Source organism: Muntiacus reevesi, chromosome 3 (genome assembly GCF_963930625.1).
Source record: "Muntiacus reevesi chromosome 3, mMunRee1.1, whole genome shotgun sequence".
Lineage (NCBI taxonomy): Eukaryota > Metazoa > Chordata > Mammalia > Artiodactyla > Cervidae > Muntiacus > Muntiacus reevesi.
In genome coordinates this window covers 54,303,904-54,324,720 of record NC_089251.1, presented here as the reverse complement: position 1 = coordinate 54,324,720, position 20,817 = coordinate 54,303,904, and the positions used below count along the sequence as shown (strand labels likewise).

The 20,817-nt window shown below is 46.4% G+C and overlaps 1 protein-coding gene across 1 annotated transcript in view; it reads right to left on the bottom strand.

Annotated features, from left to right (window-relative positions):
* Positions 1–20,817, bottom strand: part of TCF7L1 (transcription factor 7 like 1) — a 189,576-nt gene that overhangs the window by 24,405 nt on the left and 144,354 nt on the right. Inside the window, exon 4 of the mRNA XM_065927283.1 lies at positions 512–595. Within this exon, the coding sequence (XP_065783355.1) occupies positions 512–595 (84 nt within the window). The remainder of the gene's footprint in view (positions 1–511; positions 596–20,817) is intronic.

Here is a 20,817-nt window from a genome sequence, read left to right as displayed (position 1 = left end):
AGCCCTGAGGTGAGGAGACTGATCCCATTGCGCCTCCTCCCAGGACCCTCCAGACCTTCCTTTGTGAACGTGTTGCCTCGGACACTGATAGAAAGACCTCGGTTGCCCCTGGGGATTTTTGTTTGCATATATTTTAAATTACTCTTTCCTATAACATCTGGTACAGAACAGCCTCTTCAACTGTTGCTGTGCAGCTCCGAAGAGGAAGTGAGGGCTGTGAACCGAGCTCGAGTGGGAGAGAGAGAACTGGGCTGCCACGGTGGAGGGGCGGCGGAGGAGGACCAGGGTCACCAGCCAGGGGCAGGGCTGGCATTTCTGATCACATGACATCCCGGGTGGTGTGTGCATGTGCCGAGGTGGTAGCGGTGGGGATATGCAAAGGCAATATTCCTGACCGTCTGGCTCACGCACTTAGGGCAGCGCTGCTAGACCTTCGGGAAGGTGGAGGCAGAGATATGGGACAAGCTCAGTGACATTGTCCCTTCTGCGCTTTAAGAAGAAACAGACTTACCAAGTGTGCTGGCGATGGTGACCTGGCGTCCTTGACTGTGGCGCTGGCGGGGACATCGAGGAGCGGCCATTTCATCTGCAGGTACTACATAGGGGACAAAAACAATGTGGCTGGTGAGAGGGGGCCTCGCAAGAGCTCCAAGTGAGCCAGGGCCAGACATCAAGCTTCATTCGACCTGCATGCTCCTGACTGGGTCAACGTCCAGAGAGTGGAACAGAGCAGAGCATACACCGACACCACTGCCAACACCAGCCCCTCCATCATTTCGGGGTAAACGCATGACAGCACAGCTAACCAGAGTATAATATTCAAAGACCCTACTGGTGAGGGTCATTAGGTGTGAAGCAAGCAAGACTCATCAAGGGACCCAGGGCTCCAAGATGGTGATTCTGCCTGTTCATTCCATCTCTCACAGCATCACACACAACACTCCCCAGGAAACAGCCTCTCCAGAGCAGCCTGGGGAATGAAGGAATACGAACCATCTGCCTGACACCTCCAGGGTCATGGGGAATATCTGTCCTTATTCAAGGATGTGAATCTTTACCTCGCTGTAGTATTTCTTGATCTTGAAAAGATTTTCCAGTATCCTGCCCTCTCCCCTGCATCACTGCAAAAATGCCAACCAAACCGTCCCTAATACACACACACACTTACACATACACTTTAAGTGAAAAGTGATCTCCTCAATGCCAGCCTAGTAGTCTTGGGCAAGAGCCTGGGAGAGAGTGGGTAGAGAGGCAGTGGGGGGCTCTGGAGTTGGGTGTTCATGGGCTCAGGTTCTCACTCTGCTAATTATGCCGTGTAACCCTGGATAAGTGTCTTGACAACTCTGAACTTCAGTTTCTTCATCCATAGAGCGAGGTGATTATCACTAACTTGACAGGTTGTTGGAAGGATTAGGGACAGTGTCAAGTCTTGAGCACAGTCCTGTGCCCATGGATGGCGTTTGATATATGGCAGCTATTATTTTCATAAGCAAACCATTAATCTTTGCCGGGAGCAAAACACACATGCTGGCTTAGTGTCAACACTGATACGGTGCTTCTGGGCAGCAGACCAGCCATGCAGGCTCTTTGCAGAATTCTTGAGGTTGCTTTGAAAATTTGAGCTCTCATGGGAAGTGATGGCTCCAGGAAGTGTTCCCCCAGGGAGAGAGAAAGAAGTCTTTGAATTACCCCCTTGCTTCAATTTCAGGACTGGGGAATAAAATCGTGTTTTGGCTTGAGCTCTGAGCACAGGTCAGGAAAGAAGGATGGACAGTATCCCTTTGCTCTCCATCAACCACAAAAATATGACTGAGAGGGCAGGGGCTGGACTTGCCACAAGGTGTCCAGAGGCAGGAATCACAACCCAAGGACACATTAGCCAAGGCCCAGGAAGTGGACAGACAGCAGCTGGGGTGGGCCAAGTGGGCCCGGCCATGGGAGGTAGAAATGAATGGGGACCTCGTGAATAAGGACAGGTCCACTCTGAGCCCTCTGGTACCCTGCCTCTCCCCCAACTGAGAGTCATCTCTGTCCCTACCTCCTGCCGATCTTATCTGCTTCCTTCCTTCACACCCCCACTCATCTATTTCCCTTCTCAGAGCCTACATTTTGTGGATGCACTAACTGCGATTTAAATGCCTTTGGCAAGTCAACGGCACTGGACAAATGTATCATTAGTAAAAACTCATTTCCTCAGTGAATAACAACATTTGTGACACCCTGACAGTTTTCACAGCAGACTTACATATGTAAACCAGTTTAATCTCCATGGCAACTCTACCATGACATGCTGGGGTGGCTGTCCTAATCTGCAAGACCAGCTAATGGAAGTAAATTCAGGGCAGATGACTTGCCCACGTTATGAAGAACTGGAGCTGAGGTCTCTGGACTTCAAATCCTACACTCTTCACAACATGAGTCATAAAGCTTTTCTTAACACCATCTTCTGGAACATTCCACTGCACTCCAGAGCCTTTTCTTTGCTCTGATGGGTTTTTCTCTCTCCTTTTATGTCTTGAACAGGGCTGGCCACCCAGAAGCTGAATGAATACATACATGGCAATGTATTACGGTAGGAACTCTTGAGGTGGCCGGAGCTTGCATGTGAGTACTAATTATCACACTTGTTTCTCTACAACCACAAATACCTGGTGAAGTGTTCCAAATTTACCCACCGCCACGTGATAACACCAGTGTTCCTAAAATCCATCAACTCTTCCAGCATCTGATTCCCTAACGACAGGCACAAGGGTCAACACTGAACACTCTTTACTCTTGTTGCTTTCCAGGGATGTTCTTAGACACGCATGTTGGGGTGGTCCAGAGGATTGATCTAAATCCTGATTTGGGACAGTGCTGGAGTTTGGGCTCTTTAAGAATACTATCTGCTGACCTTATGGGCTGGTAGACATAGCAAGCTTGTAGGATTCTTGCAGTTTCTCAACTGCTACACCACTGACATTTGGGGCTACAGAGGTCTTTGTTGTGGGGGCTGTCCTGTGCCTTTGAAGATGTTTAGCAGCATCCCTGGCTTCTACCTACTGAATACCAATAGCACTCACTCTTTTGCCTGGTTATAATAACCGAAAATGCCTCCAGACTTTGCCAAATTTCCAGACTTCACTATCTCTGGGAGGAGCAAAACTGCCTATCTGTGTGTTTGTGTGTGTGTGTGTATACATTCCTTTTCATTATAGGTTATTGTAAGATATTGAATACAATTCCCTGTGCTATACAGTAGGACTCTATTTTATACATGACAGTCTCTATCGGCTACTCCCAAATTCCTAATTTAGCCCTCTCCCACCCCTTTTTCCATTTGGTGACCATAAGTTTATTTTCTAAGTCTGTGAGTCTGTTTAGTTTTGTAAGTAAGTTCATTTGTATCATATTTTAGATTTCCACAAAAGTGATATCATATAGTATTTGTCTTTGTCTGAGTTACTTCACTTACTATGATAATATCTAGGTCCATCTATATTGATGCAAATAGCATTATTTTACTATTTTTTATGGCTGAGTAATATTTCATCATGGGCTTCTTAGGTGGCTCAGGTAAAGAATCTGCCTGCCAAGAAGGAAGAGCATGTTTGACCCTGGGTTGGAAAGATCCCCCGGAGAAGGAAATGGCAACCCACTCCAGTATTCTTGCCTAGAAAATCCCATGGACAGAGGAGCCTGGTGGGCTATAGTCCATGGGGCCAAAAAGAGTCAGACACGACTTAGCAACTAAACAACAACAACAACATTCCACAGTGTATAGGTACCACATCCTCTTTATCCATTTATCTGTCAACGGATGTTGAGGTTGCTTCCGTGTCTTGGCTACTGCAAATAGTGCTACTACGTACGCGGGGGTATATGTATCTTTTCAAATTACAGTTTCCTCCGGATATATGCCTAGGAGTGGGATTGCTGGATCATAAGGTAACTCCGTTTTTAGTTATTCCAGAGTGGCTGCTCCAACTTACATTCCCACCAACAGTGTAGGAGGGATCCCTTTCCCGCACACAGGGTCCATTCTCACTAATTATAGCAGAAACCTGGAAGCTTGGAGGGTGGCTAAAAGATCTTTAGCCTGGTCCACTGCTGAAGTCTGGCTCCTCACAGATATAGCAGGCAGGCGTGGAGAGGGGGCTCAGGGAACAGTATGCATCTTCCCAGGACCCTTCCAGCTCCAGCCGATCATGGAGGTTGAGGGTGTGGCACATGGTGGGCCTGTGTTCAGAAACAATTCATTCCAAAAGGTAGGGAAATGGAGGGCTGTCATTTCCCTCTTTCTACTCTTTGGCTGATTTTTTTTTTTTTTTTATTTTTTTTTTAAAGATTTTGAAACCAGTAGTGGGGGTAAGGAGTGGGGAGAGACCTGTAAGGATTGGAGCCCCTGTAGCTTGGTGTCATGGAATATTATCATAATTCCGAGGAAAGGAGCCTTCTAAAGGGACAGCTGAGCTTCCCAGCACCACAGGCTGGGACAGAAGGAGCCAGCAACACCCCCCTGTAAGCCTTCCCAACCGCATCCCCAGACCTTTGGAGGTGGCTGTGCACTCCTGAATTCTTAAGCCAGGCTCAGCCCGATGTTCAGCGGAAATAAATCTCTCTTGGCTGTAATTCTCATCTGCGAGCGGCCAGCCCCACGGGGCTCATCACTCATTGGTGGAGAACATGTTCTTGGGGATTAAGAGATGTGTGGCTGAGCCTAGATGCTCTGCACAGTGATGGCATGTGGGCAAAGGAAAACTGCTGGTTTCTCCAAGCCCAGCCTAGGGTCCGTCCACCTGGCCACAGCTGGCTCCTGACCAGTGTATCATGGTCGAACTTCAGCAGCTCCCTACTAGGGGATGCTCAATGGGGTGGAACACAAGGGACCTGGGGGGCCTCAATGCACTGATGGCCAAGCAATAGCAAGAGTCACCACTTATGGGATAAGCACTCTCTTTTGACTCTCAAAAAAAGAGAAAGAATGGTGAAGACCCAAATGGTGAGGACTGCTAACCCTCGACTTACAAATGCTACTTAATATGCTGTTGTGTGCAGTGACTTTCTGAGACAGGCCGGGTAGGCAGCTTCCCAATCTTATTGAATCTGGGAAACTCTTTTCCAGGTGTGAGGGTTCCATGGAACACACTTGAGGTTTTTTAAGTGTTTTTTTTTTTTAATTTTCTTTTCTTTTGGCCAGGTCGTGCAGCACATAGGATCTTAGTTCTCCAACCAGGGATCAAACCAGTGCCCCCGGCATTGGAAACGTGGAGTCTTAGCCACTGGACCACCAGGGAAGTTTCCTGCCTCTACTTTTTTATAGTTGATTTACAATGTTGTGTCAGTTTCAGGAGTATAGCACAGTGATTCAGTTATATACACACATACATATACACACATATGTATATAGGAAGATCCGGTATTGTGGTTCAGTTAAGTAGAGTGAGGCTGTGGTTTAGAACATGTCTTTACCTTGTTAAGGAAGGATGATTCTATTCCTATTTTCAAACCTCTTTCACTGGGACAGTTGTTGACTTCTCTTAGGATCTACCGAAAAGGTGGTTTCTCTTATTTGACCCAGACCGGAGATTATACCTAGAAACAGATTTCCTTACATTGAAGCACCCTCGCATTCTCCAGGTAAATCCTATTCTATCATTGTGGCTTGTTTGTATGTATTGTACAATGGTAAACATGAATATTTTCAGAGTTTTACTTCTATATTCTTAAGTGAGACTGAACAGTTTTCTTTCCTTCCTACCTTTCTTTCTTCCTTCTTTGCTGATGTCTTTATCCAATGTTGCTATCAGCACTGCCTGCCTGTGGGTTTGGTCGCATCTGCCTCTCTACAACCACATGGGCTGTAGCCCGCCTGGTTCCTCTGTCCATGGAATTCTCCAGGCAAGAATACTGGAGTGGGTTACCATGCCCTTCCTCCAGGAGACCTTCCTGACCAGGGATTGAACCTGCATCTCTTACATCATTGGCAGGCAGGTTCTTTACCACTAGTGCCAGCTGGGAAGCCCCGCTATCAGTGTTATTTTGGCCTTATTATTTATAAGGGGTGCTCCTGCTCTTTTTCTGAATGTTCTGGATCCTTTCAGCATCTCGGGCCCCTCCCCAGCCCCCTCCGTGGGGATAGCCCTTGGCCAGGTGGGAAGGGGCTTCCTTGGTGGCTCAGACAGTAAAGAATCCACCTGCAATGTGGGAGACCTGAGTTCAAACCCTGGGTTGGAAAGATTCCCTGGAGGAGGGCATGTCAACCCACCCCAATATTCTTTCCTAGGAAATCCTAGGGACAGAGGAGCCTGGCGCACTATGGTCCATGAGGTCACAAAGAGTCAGTCACAACCAAGCGACTAAGCACAGCACAGGTGGGCAGTTTCCGCTCAGGTCCAGCCTGGGGAAGGGTCCCTGTGTAGGGTCTCTCACTGGAGAACCAGAGCCCTTCTCCTGGAGGGAGGTGGAGTGCTGGGCCCGCAGAACCGTGTTGCGCCTGGAGACTGTGCAGCAGATTAATTGCAGCTGTGCCCTGGAATTTCCCCAGCACACAAATCTTCATGATGTAAAACAGCTGGGAGGAAATCCCAGCATGCCCTGTCCAGAGGCAGAACTGCCAATGAGCTCTGGAGATTAACCCTCTGCCTCCCAGAAGGTAGGGACAGCCCCTTCCCTAGCCAGGCCCCCCAGTTCCAAACTTGCTGTGATGGAGACAGGACACTCCAGGACTCTTGGCAACGCCCACATTCTCCCCCATCTAAGTGTTCTCACAGAAAACCCTGTAAGCATGACCAGGCAAGAGAGGAAGCAAAGCCTCATGGTACAGATGTAACATCAGTGTTCCCAGTTAGGGGCTCCTTACAGCCGGAAGCCAGAAGGCAAGTCAGCTCCACTCCACAGAATCCCTCCTCTTCTCCTTGCAGGGAGGGACAGACCTGGCATAGAAAGAAAGGGCCCCTGTCTCTACCTTTCTTGTCTCATGGTTTTCATGTGTTGGAGCAGCTCACCAGCTTAGGTGACCAGTCTTTCCTGCCTCTCTGGTCCCTCATGGTGAATGAAGATTCTGGGACACTAGAATTGGGCCCCTTTTAATACAGAAAAGATCTTCCCCAAGCCTCCCTCCCAGATCATATGGTGGGCCAGCCACCCAGAAACACAGGCCAGAGACCCACCCCCAAAGGCAGATGACCATCCACCCTACAGCGACAAAGACACCATGCAAAACACTCTCTGATTTCTTTTAAAGGCGATTTTTAACATCAATAATTGTATCATAAGGATTTCCCTGGTGGTCCAGTGGCTAAAATGCTGCACTCCCAAAGCAGGATGCCTAGGTTTGATCTCTGGTCAGGGAACTAGATCCCACACACTACAACTAAGAGTTTGCATGCTGTAACAAAAAAATACAAGCTGAATTTAGAGAAGGCAGAGGAATCAGAGATCAAATTGTCAACATCCGCTGGATCATAGAAAAAGCAAGAGAATGCCATAAAAACATCTGCTTCAGTGACTATGCTAAAGCCTTTGACTGTATGGATGACAACGACTGTGTAAAAATCCTTAAAGAGATGCGAATACCAGACCACCTTACCAGCCTTCTGAGAAACCTGTATGCAGGTCAAGAAGCAACAGTTAGAACAAGACATGGAACAATGGACTGGTTCCAAATTGGGAAAGGAGTACATCCAGGCTATATATTGTCACCTTGCTTGTTGAATTTACATGAGGAGTACATCATGCGAAATGCTGGATGAAGCACAAGCTGGAATCAAGATTGGAGGGGGACATATCAATAACCTCAGATATGCAGATGACACCACCCTAATGGCAGAAAGCGGAGAAGAACTAAAGAGCCTCTTGATGAAGGTGAATGAGAAGAGTGAAAAAGCTGGCTTAAAACCCAACATTCAAAAAACAAAGATTATGGCATCCAGTCCCATCATTTTATGGCAAACAGATGGGGAAAAAAATGGAAACAGTGACAGATTTAATTTTCTTGGGCTCCAAAATCACTGCAGATGCTGACTGCACCCAAAAGACATTTGCTCCTTAGAAGAAAAGCTATGACAAACCTAGACAGTGTATTAAAAAGCAGAGACATCATTTTGCCAACAAAAGCCCACATATCAAACCTATGGTTTTTCCAGTAATCATGTATGGATGTGAGAGTCGGACCATAAAGAAGGCTGAGTGCTGAAGAATTGATGGTTTCAAATTGTGGCGCTGCAGACTTTTGAGAGTCCCTTGGACTGCAAGGAGATCAAACCAGTCAATGTTAAAGGAAATCAACTCTGAATATTCACTGGAAGCACTGATGCTGAAGCTGAAGCTGCAGTATTCTGGCCACCTTATGCAAAGAGCCAATTCATTGGAAAAGACCCTGATGCTGGGAAAGATTGAGGGCAGGAGGAGAAGTGGGTGACAGAGGATGATATGGTTGAGTGGCATCATTGACTCAATGGACATGAGTTTGAGCATCCTCCAGGAGATAGTGAAGGACAGGGAAGCCTGGAGGGCTGCAGTTCATAGGGTCGCAAAGAGTCAGACATGACTGAGAGACTGAACAACAACAAAATTAAGAAGATCCCACATGCCACAATGGAAAATAAAAGATCCTGAGTACTGCAACTAAGACCTGGCACAGCTGAATTTTTTAAAAAAAAGTCGCTGAAAAAGATAAAATGAAAGTAGTAGAAGAACTGGCTTCCCCGGTGGCTCAGTGGTAAAGAATATACCTGCAATGCAGGAGACACCGGAGACCCAGGTTTGATTGTTGGGTTGGAAGATCCCCTGGAGGAGGAAATGGCAACCCACTCCAATATTCCTGCCTGGAATGTCCCATGGACAGAGGATCATACTCCATGGGGTTGCAAAGAGTCAGAGACGATTGAGTGACTGAGCATGCGTTAGAACTGGTTCCCAAACTTGATGGATTAGACACAGTTACAGGAGCAAAAGTATAAAAAACAAGGTTTACACTCTTATCCCTTATTTCCTGTATCTATAGATGAGTAGTTTCTGCATCTGCTTAATTTTCTGAATAGCTCTAAACCCCCAATACAACCACCTTTTTTGGTTTTGCTCAAGTGTAGATGGCTGTGTTCCTTCTTGAAGTTTTGTTGATAGATGAGTTGTTACAAATAAATCCAATTAATAAATCTATAAAGCCCTATGATAAGTGACTTTTCAATTTAATACAACAGACCCAATTTTCCTTGGAAAAGTTATTCAGAACCACATTTGGCTAGTGTTTTAAGCCAGGGAAGGGAATTTTGTCTCTCCAGCACCTGTCACAGCAACTTAGTCAATAAATATTTTTGGAGCCCCTCTGTGCGCTGGCATCAGAGGGGCTCCAAGAACATTCCATGACTGTAGAGTAAACACAAAAACAAGAGTGGGATGGCTGGGTTTCACTTTCCCCATAAGTACCCACTTCCTGCCCTTTCCCCCCAATAATTCCCCTACTTTCCTGGATGGCCTCAAACTATTCTCTTCCCCTCCCAATTCAGAGAATCTGGCCATTTTGCCTACCAGATATTTTTCCCCCTTTTTTTGACCACACCTTGTAGCTTGTGTGATCTTAGTTCCCCAAGCAGGGATCAAACCAGTGCCCCCTACATTGGAAGCACAGATTCTTAACCACTGAACTGCCAGGGAACTCCACAGTGACAGATTTTATTTTCTTAGGCTGAAAAATCACTGCGGATGGTTAACTGCAGCCACGAAATAAAAAGATGCTTGCTTCTTGGAAGAAAGGCTTTGACAACCCTAGAGAGCATATTAAAAAGCAGAGACATCACTTTGCCAACAAAGGTTCATATAGTCAAAGCTATATTTTTTCCAGTAGTCACGTACAGATATGAGAGTTGGACCATAAAGAAGGCTGAGCGCTAAAGAATTGATGCTTTTGAACTGTGGTGCTAGAGAAGACTTTTGAGAGTCCCTTGGACAGCAAGGAGATCAAACCAGTCAGTACTAAAGGAAATCAACCCGGAATATTCATTGGAAGGACTGATGCTGAAGCTCTAATACTCTGGCTACTTGATTCGAAGAGCCAACTTACTGGAAAAGACCCTTTTGCTGGGAAAGATTGAGGGCAGGAGGAGAAGGGGGTGACAGAGGATGAGATGGTTAGATAGTATCACTGACTCAATGGACATTGAGCAAACTCCAGGTGATAGTGGAGGACAGAGGAGCCTGGCGTGTTGCAGTCCATGGGGTTGCAAAGAAGTGGACAGGACCTAGCAACTGAACAACACCAGAGCTGAATAAAGAGTTGTTTTTAAAAAATATCTCCACCAGAGGCCAATTTCTAGTGGTGAAAGGACAGACCACAAAAGGTGAGAGAGCAGGGTTCCAGGCTTCTCTAACCTCTCTGAACTAGGTCGTCTCACCTTTTAAAATGAGACTGTTTCACTTCATCAGCCTGAAGCTTGGGACCCTAACCAGATGGCCTTCAATGGAAGAGAAATCAAATGCTTGTCTAAAGTGCAGGGGGTGCCCGGGAGTAGAGCCTGAGTTGAGGGGCTCAATGGAAGCAGAACTTGGGGAATCAGACCCCCACTTCCGAGCTGTTTTCCTAAGGACATTTCTTGACCTTGAATAACCTCTGCTTTCTCTCCAGCAAAATGGGAATAAAGGGTTTTTAATTTACAGGATTGGTCATCCAGGAGAGGACCAAGGTCAGGCACATGACAAGCTCTCAGGAAATATGTGTTTAGTCACTAAAACGTAGTAATTTTTGTGCAATGAGCCTCTTCCCTGCACTTTTCCCAGGGGCAGGGAAGAACTAATTAGTAGGATTCAGTCCCTCACTCATCTGCGGGTGCTCTGTGGGGAGAGATCCTGTATGGGTAAACATTTAACTACTGGCTGTCTAAGTGAAAACAGAAAGATGAAGCCTGCTTTGCAGCACTTGCTGGTATTCATGGTGAAAACCTTCCCACTGTGGCTGACTGTGAGCTCCCACGGTGAGTCACCTACCGCAGTGTGGAGAAGAGATGCTTATGACTGGCTGGGGCAACACCAGGGCCTGTGGGCAGGAGAAGCTGAGGGAGTCTCAGGTCTGCCCCAACTGGCTGGGGCTGCTGGCTGTGTCCACAGGTGGTGGAAGGCTGCCACGCGTGGTCCTCAGCTGAAGTGGTCTGGAGGGGGAGCAGGACACCTGACCAGGCACGTCTTCCTGACTGCAGTGTCCTCCTCCTGGAGGGAGCAGGGGAACTCTGTCCCCGGAGCTGTGGGGGCTCCCACTCTGTGGTAAAAGGGCCTCTGGGATGGAGACCTGGGCTTTCCAGGAAAGTCAGAGTCAAACTGCTTTTGGGTCCTCATTTCCAAGTCTGGAGTTACGTGCCTCCTATGTCCTATGTACCCTCTTGCAGTGGCTTTGACCTTGGGCCTGCTGGGCCCACGAGCTTCCCCAGTGGCTCAGCAGCAAAGAATCCACCTGCAATGCAGGAGCCGCAGGAGATGTGGGTTCAACCCCTGGGTTGGGAAGATCCCCTGGAGGAGGGCATGACTACCCACTCCAGTATTCTTGCCTGGAGAATCCCATGGACAGAGGAGCCTGGCAGGCTACAATCCATGGGGTCGCTAAGAGCCTGACACAACTGAAGCAACTTAGCATGCATGCATGCTGCTGGGCCCAGGCAGTTTCTGTGCTCACTGCCTGACAACGGACATATCATAGAGAAAGAAGCTTCTTCACAGGGACTTGTGTTGAAGACCTGGCCATCTGTTCCCTGGGCAGACCCCTGCCTGACCCCTTCTCCTCTCCCTTCTAGCTCTGGCCTTGCTGTGGCCACGTCTGGTATATACTGACAGCACACCCCTGCCTCCAGGTACAATCGTCTGCCACGGCCCTGCTATGGCCTCTGCCCTTGCACCACCATCACGTGCACCTGGGGCTGATCACACATTGGCACGCGCAGAGCTGCCTCATTCTGGTAACGGCCCATGCTGTCCACAGCATGAAGGTAACACAACCTTCTAACCAGCTGTACAGTCATAGACATACAGGTGCTTCCCAGTCTTTTGCCACCATGAATAACCTCATCACATTGCTCATGTCTGAGTACAGTTGTAGTACCTATTTCCAGTTGCGAGGGAACTGCTAGGTCAAAGGTATGCACCTTTGGCTTTTTTAAAAGAATATTTATTTTACTTGGCTACTCCGTATCTTAGTTGCAGCACATAGGATCTCTTAATTGTGGCATGTGGGATCTAGTTCCTGGACCAAGGATCGAAAGCCGGTCCCCTGAATTGGCCGCACAGAGTCTTAGCCACTGGACCAGCAGGGAAGTCCCTGGACTCCTGGCTTTTGGAGAGTATTACCAAAGACCTCCCTGTCTACACCCTTACCAGCAATGCACAAAGGAGCTCATCTCCCCAAGCCCCTGCCCACATAGTGTTATTCAATGCAATGATTTTTGCCAGGTGGGCAGGTGAAAAACAGGAGCTCACCATAGTTTCCATTTGCATTTCTCTTATAAGTGAGGGTGGGAATTGTCATATGGACAGGTACTGATTTGAAAGACAGAAAAAACATGTGCAGCCAAAAAGGGCTTTACAGTCTATGGGGGTGGGGCAGGGGCAGAGAAAGGCTGAGAGCGCGAAATGAGCAGGTGTAGAGGCAGGTGGGAGGAAGCCTAGGAGAGGGGTCTCCGGGGTTCCTCGTAATTCCAGAGAACTGTGCAGTCTTTGTCGTATTCAACTTTCACTAGGAAGGGAGGCAGGCAGGTCTGATGGGAGCTCAGGACGCGTGGTCTATGGGGTGTGGACATGTGCAAAGGCAGCAGGCAGCCCAGGAAGCCACTCCACTTCCACTTCCCACCCATTTCGTTACTACCAGGCCCCTGATGACCTGAGAAAGAAAATAAAGGCAACTGGCTTTTTATTCGCCAAATGCTATGGACATCTCTAGGGAAACACATTTCCTGCCCGTAGGCCCTCCCCCATTGTGGCTCCTGTGGCTCTCGGCTCTGTGTGCCCCCTGGTTGGTCTACGCTTACTGACCTACGTAAGTGTCTTGGGCAAACTGTTAAGAGAGAAAGGCCAGCTGTGGAACCCAGAAGGAGAGTCACCGAAATGTTCTCACTGGGTTTTGGCATTTCGGGCAATTTTACTTTCTTCGTTGTGCTTTTCTCACTCATTTGACATTTCCACACAGCCTGGCAGGTGTGGTCCATGGGTTTGCAAAGAGTCAGACATGACTGAGCAACTAAGCATAGTGCAGCACACAGAATAAAGTATACTATTGAAATCGTAAGCAAAGCTATGAAAATAATAACAGCTCTAGATTATTTTCATCCCCCCAAACTGCACCTTCAGTTTCCCCAACTAGAAACCCCCAAATCCACCACCTTAACGCCTTCAGCCACCCCCCCATCTCCTGTTGACCACCAAGTTCCATGGATCCTGAGCATCTTTCTAGACTTTAGGGTTCAGGTCCTCCCTATTTCACAGCTAGGCCACTGCAGGATCTGCATTTGGTCTCCTGGGTCCTGTTGAGTGTTTGCTCGACTATCCAGGAGGCGGGCCTTCTCAGGTGGCCTAGTGGTAAAAAACCCGGCTGCCGATGCAGAAGACCCAGGTTCGATCCCTGGGTCGAGAAGATTCACTGGAGGAAGAAATGGCAACCCTCTCCAATATTCTTGCCAGGATAATTGCATGGACAGAGAAAGGGGTGAGGTGTGGGCTGCAGTTCATTTGGCCCCAGACTGACAAAAATGTCTGTTGTCCACATCAAAGAACAGGTTGTTGGATGGAGATTATGGGGTCTCAGTCCTCTTCCACAATGTCACCAATGCATCTGCCTCTCTATCCATCTCTTCCAGCTCACCCTTCATTGGTCCTCCGGAAATATCTTTCTAAAACATTTTCAGTGCCCATATATGCGTGCTTAGTGTGTCCGACTCTTTGTGAACCCATGGGCTGTAGCCCACCAGCTTCCTCTATCCATGGGATTTCCCAGGCAAGAATACTGGAATGGGTTGCCATTCCCTCACTTCTCCAGGGGATCTTTCTGACCCAGGGATCGAACCCAGGTCTCCTGCACTGCAGGCAGTTTCTTTACTGTCTGAGCCACCAGGGAAACCTTCTAAAACATAAAACTATGTTATTTAAAACTACCAGGTGTCTTCTCATTCTCACAGAACTGCCTACTTGTACTTATAAAACTGACCAAGAGGCAGCAAAAGCTCTGTGCAAAACACTCCATAAATGTTTAATGGGTACCTCCCCTATCAGGTGGTGGTTTATGTGCATGATATGTCACAGGGGAGATTTTTTTTTAAAGGCGTATAAACAACTGGAATATAAGCAGCAGATGACAGGTTCAGAGAAGAGGACTGCAGTGGGCAGGATCCTCATGGAAACACTGAAGACTTCACACAGGAGACGGCATCTGAGCTGGGGCATGCAGGCAGAATACACTTCTGCAGTCACTTACTTGTGAAAGCACTTTAGTTAACTCATTTGATCTTGCTGATCCCTGAATAAGGATAAAGCAGATACTATCATTCTCATTTTAAAGATGGAAAGGGACATTTCTGGCGATCCAGTGGTTAAGACTCTGAGCTCTCAATGCAGAGGGTGAGGGTTCAATCCCTCGTTGGGGAACTAAGATCTTGCATGCTATGTGGTACTGCCAAATTTTTTTTTTGCCACTTTATTTTTTAATTGAAGGATAATTACCTTATAGAATTTTTCTGTTTTCTGTCAAACATCAAAAAGAATCAGCCATAGGTACACCCATGTCCTCCCCTCCCTCCAGAGCCTCCCTCCCCACCCCACCCCTCTAGATTTTCACAGAGCTCCTGTTTGAGTTCCCTGAGTGATATAGCAAATTCCCGTTGGTTAGCTATTTTACATATGGTATTGTAAACTTCCATGTTACTCTCTTCATACCTCTCACCCTTTCCCTCCTCCCTCCCGCTATGTCCACAGGTCTGTTCTCTCCATTGCTGCCCTAAAAATAAATTCATCAGTGCCATCTTCCTAGATTCTGTATATATGCGTCAGCATACGGTATTTCTATTTCTCTTTCTGACTTACTTCACTCTGTATAATAGGTTCAAGATTAAAATGTATTCCTTTTTTACGGCTGAGTAGTATTCCACTTTATATATGCACCACTACTTCTTTATTCATTCATCTGTCGATGGACATCTAGGTTGCTTCCATGTTCTAGCTATTGTAAATAGTGCTGCAATGAACAATGGGATACATGTGTCTTTTTCAATTTTGGTTTCCTCAGGGTGGATGCCTAGGAGTGGGATTGCTGGGTCATATGGTGGTTTTATTCCTAGTTTGTTTTTTGTTGTTGTTTTTTTTAAAGGAATCTCCATACCATCTTCCATAAAGACTGTGTCAACTTACACTCCCACCAGCAATGCAAGAGGGTCCCTTTTCTCCACACCCTCTCCAGTATTTATTATTTGTAGACTTTTTGATGACGGTCATTCTGACTGGTATGAGCTGGTATCTCATTGTAGTTTTAATATGCATTTCTCTATTGATGATTGATGTTGAGCATGTTTTCCTGTGTTTGTTAGTCATCTGGATGTTTTCTTTGGAGAAATGTCTGTAAAGGTCTTTTTCCCACTTAATGATTGGGTTGTTTGTTTTTCTGGTATTGAGTTGTACAAGCTGCTTGTATATTTTGAAAATTAATTCTTTGTCAGTTGTTTCATTTGCTATTATTTTCTCCCATTCTGTGGGTTGTCTTTTCATTTTTTTCTTTGTAGTTTCCTTTGCTCAGCAAAAGCTTTTTTTTTTTTCCTGAAAAAGCTTTTAAGTTTAATTAGGTCCCACTTGTTTATTTTGCCTAAAAAAATTAAAAAAAAAAAAAAAGAACCTTCCTTCCTAGGACTTCCCTGGTAATCCAGTGGTTAAGACTTAGCCTTTCATGGACTCTGTGTCAACCTAGAGGGGTGGGATGGGGAGGGAGGTTCAAGAGGGAGGGGATATATGTATACCCATGGCTGATTCATTGTTGAGGTTTGACAAAAAACAACAAAATTCTGTAAAGCAATTATCCTTCAATTAAAAAATAAATTAAAAAGCAAACAAACAAAAACCTAGGCTTCCAGTGCAGGGGGTGTGAGTTTGATCTCTGATCTGGGAGTTAAGACCCCACATGTCTTCTGGCCAAAACTTCAAAAGGTAAGACAGAAGTAACATTGTAATAAATTCAATAAAGACTTTAAAAATGGTCCACATTAAAAAAAAATATTAAAAAAATAAAGATAGGGAAACTAAGCCTGCTGAACGCTCTTGGATTTACTCAAGGTCATAAACTAGCTGATGGCCCAGCTGGCATGGGAAATATGGGGCTTTGGACTTTTATGATATGACTCCGAGAGTACAGGGAACGCTCTCTGTCCTCTAGAGGCTTCCACTTCGTCTTGGAATCTAGGGATTCCCAAGTGGTTCAATGGTAAAGAATCCACCTACCATTGCAGGAGACACAGGTTCCATCCCTGGGTTGGGAAGATTCCCTGGAGAAGGAAATAGCATTGCACTCCATTATTCTTGCCTGGGAAATCCCATGGACGGAGGAGCCTGGTGGGCCACAGTCCATGGGGTCTCAAAGAGTCTACACAACTTAGCGACTAAACAACAACAATCTTGGGATAGCAAATATGGACATGGGTACTGCCACACACCCCTCGTGGACCCACTGCAGACACTGTAAATAGATCATATCACTCTTCCCAAACAATGCTGGGTAAGACCCTCAGAATCTTCAACCCAGTACACCAGGCAGCCCCTAACTATGGTTAAAATCGATCTGTGAGGTACAGTCTGTTTATTCTGATCTAAGCCTGAAGGTAGGTATGGACATTCTGGCGGGCAAGAGGGAGAGGTGGGACCAGGCCTCATGAACATTGCCCTGCTGGCCGGCACAATGAGAAACTACGTTCCTAGACAGAGGGGAAGGAGCCACAGACAATGTGACTGGACAGCAGGACCAGTAATGACTGCAAAGCCCATTGACCAAAAGCAGGCCTGGGAATTCTGAAGTTTATGGATTTTCCCTGTGGGAGGAGAACCTGGAAGGCATCCCAGGTATTGAGGAGACAGGAAGCAGGATCTGCGGATAATCAATGGGGAACAGGAAGTGCTTATCTGGGGCCAATAAAGCACACAACAGAAAGGAACAGCCAGGCGGGTCCGAGCTGCCTCCCAGAGCCCGAGCTCCAAGGGCCTCTCTCCAGAAGTCCTCTCCCTGGCTCCCGCAAGCCCAGCAGCTGGCCAAAATCAACAACTCCTGGGCACCAGGAACTGGGAAACGTCTGCGGAGGTCCCTAAATAGGTAGGCAGCTCTGGGAGAGACCTCGGACCCCACAAGCAAGAGAGGATGCTGAGAATAATAAGGCCACACCAGCCACCTCTACCCAGTGATTCCTGATAAAGGAGCCAGGAGGCCGGCTCGTGCATCTGACTCTGCTGTGTGTGCTCGAGTGGGTTAGTCACGTAGAGGGAACCAAAAATGATTTCATATTCATATGGAAGCAAAGGTGGAGGAAATTAGAACAGGATAGTGGGAGGGCTAAGAAAGTAATGTTGCTGGTGGGTATACTGTATTTTGATACTTTATATGCATTATCACAGGGCTTCCCAGGTGGCTCGGTGGTAAAAAATTCACCAGCCAGTGCAGGAGAGATGCATTTGATCCCTGGATTCGGAAGATTCCCTGGAGGAAGAAATGGCAACCCACTCCAGTATTCTTGCCTGGAGAATCCCACGGACAGACCAGCCTGCTGGGTTACAGTCCATGGGGCTGCAAAAAGTCGGACTCGACTGAGCAACTAAGCAGGCACACAGTATCTCGATACCTAACTCATGCCTCCTCCTCCTCACTTCATGAAAGACTATAGCACCTCATTCCCAATTCCCATCTCAATTCTATTAAAAAAACATCGCTTATTTTTTTAATTATTATTTTTTAAAACCTAGACAGTTTTAAAAAGCAAAGACATAAATTTGCCAACAAAGGTCTGTATAATCAAAGCTATGGTTTTTCCAGTAGTTATGTATGGATGTGAGAGTTGGACCATAAAGAACGCTGAGCACTGAAGAATTAATGCTTTCAAACTGTGGTGTTGGAGAAGACTCTTGAGAGTCCCTTGAAAGGAAGGAGATCAAACCAGTCAATCCTAAAGGAAATCAACCCTGAATATTCATTGGAAGGACTGTTGCTGAAGTTGAAACTCCAATACTTTGGCCACCTTATGTGAAGAGCCAATTCATTGGAAAAGACCCTGATGCTCAGAAAGATTGAGGGCAGGAGGAGAAGGAGGAAACAGAGGATGAGATGGTTGGATGGCATCACTGACTCAATGGACATGAGTTTGAGGAAATCAGGGAGATAGTGATGGACAGAGAAGCCTGGTGTGCTGCAGTTCATGGGGTCGCAAAGAGTAAGACACAACTGAGTGACTGAACAACAACAACATTTTTTTCTTATTTTGTGGCTCCATGCAGCATGTGGGATCTTAGTTCCTAAACCAGGGGTCTAGCACCCAACAGTGGAATCACAGTGTCTTAATCACTGGACCACCAGGGAAGTTTCAACCTCTCCTATTTTTATTATTAAAGTGAATAGTTTAACAGACATTAAGACATTAGAATACATATATATGTGTGTGTGTGTGTGTGTATCTATATTTGTTGGGTTGGCCAAAAAGTTCGTTTGGGTTTTTTTTGTTAAGATGTTATGGAAAAACCTGAATGGAACTTTGGCCAGCCCAATATACAGATGTGGAAAACTGGTTTCTTGGACATGGTTGCTTTCAACAAAGTTCCATTTTAAAAAGTACAGATAAAGTGAGTCAGTTCAAAGAAAAATATTAAGTAAATGCCATAGGTGCTATGTGGTAATGATTATGCACATAAGGGACATTTTAGGAACACATGGACATTCGTGTGTTTATGGGCATCCAGAGGGTATACTAAGTTTCAAGCAGCAACCTTAGGAACTGGGAGAGGTCTGCACACAAACCCTGGAGTCAACATGGCCCAAGATACACCACTATTTTATTACCAAATGCTTCTCACCCAGGCCCACCATCCTCTGGTGCTCTCCCGGGTCAAAACCTCAGAAATCTTTCCCTCCACCCTTTCCCTCACTGTTTGCTGGCTAAGCCCTGTTCATGGGCCACCTCAGTATTTTTCCCATCTCTATCATCCCAGGCCTTGCAATGGCTTCCAAGCCCCTCTTGCAAGTCATGTGCATACCTTGTCACCCTCACTGACTTCCCTGCTCATAGCGAAGCTCCTGGATGCTCCCTCATCTCCCCTGAAGCTTCTAGGGCTCAGAAACTAAAACTTGTTTGTGCCCTGGGTGACCACAGTCCTTGGCACAGCACGTCATTTGAGAGGTGCTTGATGGTTATTGCAGGGTGTTTCAGAGTTAACAGAATCAGACACATAAGTGCTTCTACACTCTAAGTGTTGCTCCCCAAGTTCTAGGTGCAAACTGAAGACCCTACTCTTGCTGGCCTAGGACAAGAGCAAGGATAACCACAGCCTTTTGGGAAGACAGTGGATAGAGCCAGCGGGTCCATCTGCTGGCAGTGGGTGGTCCTGGGCTCAATCATGTCTGACTCTTTGTGACCCCATGGACTGTAGCTCACCAGGCTCCTCTGTCCATGGAATTTCCCAGACAAGAATATTGGAGCGGGTTGCCATTTCCTTCTCCAGGGGATCTTCCCAACTGAGGGGTCGAAGCTGAGTCTCCTGCCTCTCCTGCATTGGCAGGTGTATTCTTTACTACTGAGCCTCCTGGGTCTACCAGTTGATAAAGATTCCATTTTCTTAATACAATAAGAGTGATCAAATAAAAAAAACTCACTGATATCACATCTGCTTCCAAATATTTTAACACTTCTCTCTAGAGTTTATACACTGATCACAAAAAATAACCTGGTATATAGCTTAGTTCTTCTGTAGGGGAGGATGATGCAGGGTTTTCCTGCCCAGCGTTGCAGTGCAGTGCAGCATTTCTGGAATTCATATTCTGTCTGATACTACCATTCACATAAGCAGGCAAGTAGGTGCAAAAGCCTATGGGCAGCAGACTCCACGGAAGAGCAAAGAGTTGTCTTTAGACATAATATTACCTTGTACCAGGCACTGTAGCAAGCTTTTTCCACATGTTATTTCATTTAACCCTTATAGCCTTATAAGTATATTATTATCCCCACAGAACAAAGACTTCAAGTAACTAGCCTAAGTCCTCATTCTCAAAGGCCATATTCTTAACCCTTTCATTAAACTAATGTTGGAAGAGAAATAAAACACACTACTTTAACATACTATCCTGGCATTTCTCAGATAAGTGCCCTGTAAGAGCTGGGATTAGAACAACCCAGGCATCCTGACCCCTAGATGCAGACGAGCTTATTTGGATCAGGTTTTTTTTTTTTTCAACCAACATATAACCCAATAGAGGAAAATATAAAAATAATCAGAAGGGGATGAAGTATTATGCATAAAAAATAAATATTATGAATGCCAATCAGCAGAAGTGATATAACACATAACAAAGGAATAATTGTATTATTCAAGATTGTGTTTTGGCCAATCCAGACATTCCTCGTGTGGCGGTAGCTCCCCACTGCCCCCTGGCGGTTCCCAGGCACTCTCTGGGAGCAGGCCAGGACAAGAAGGAGCCTGAAAAAAAGGCTCTGATGAGGATCTATGTTGTAAGCACTGAAAACTGCAACAGGAAAAAGCCTCGGAAATCCCAGAGGCAGTAAAGCTCCTTTGGGCTAGGTACTTACCCAAACTAACCCAAAGTTAAAGGAAATCTCTGGGTTCCACTTCCATTTGTAT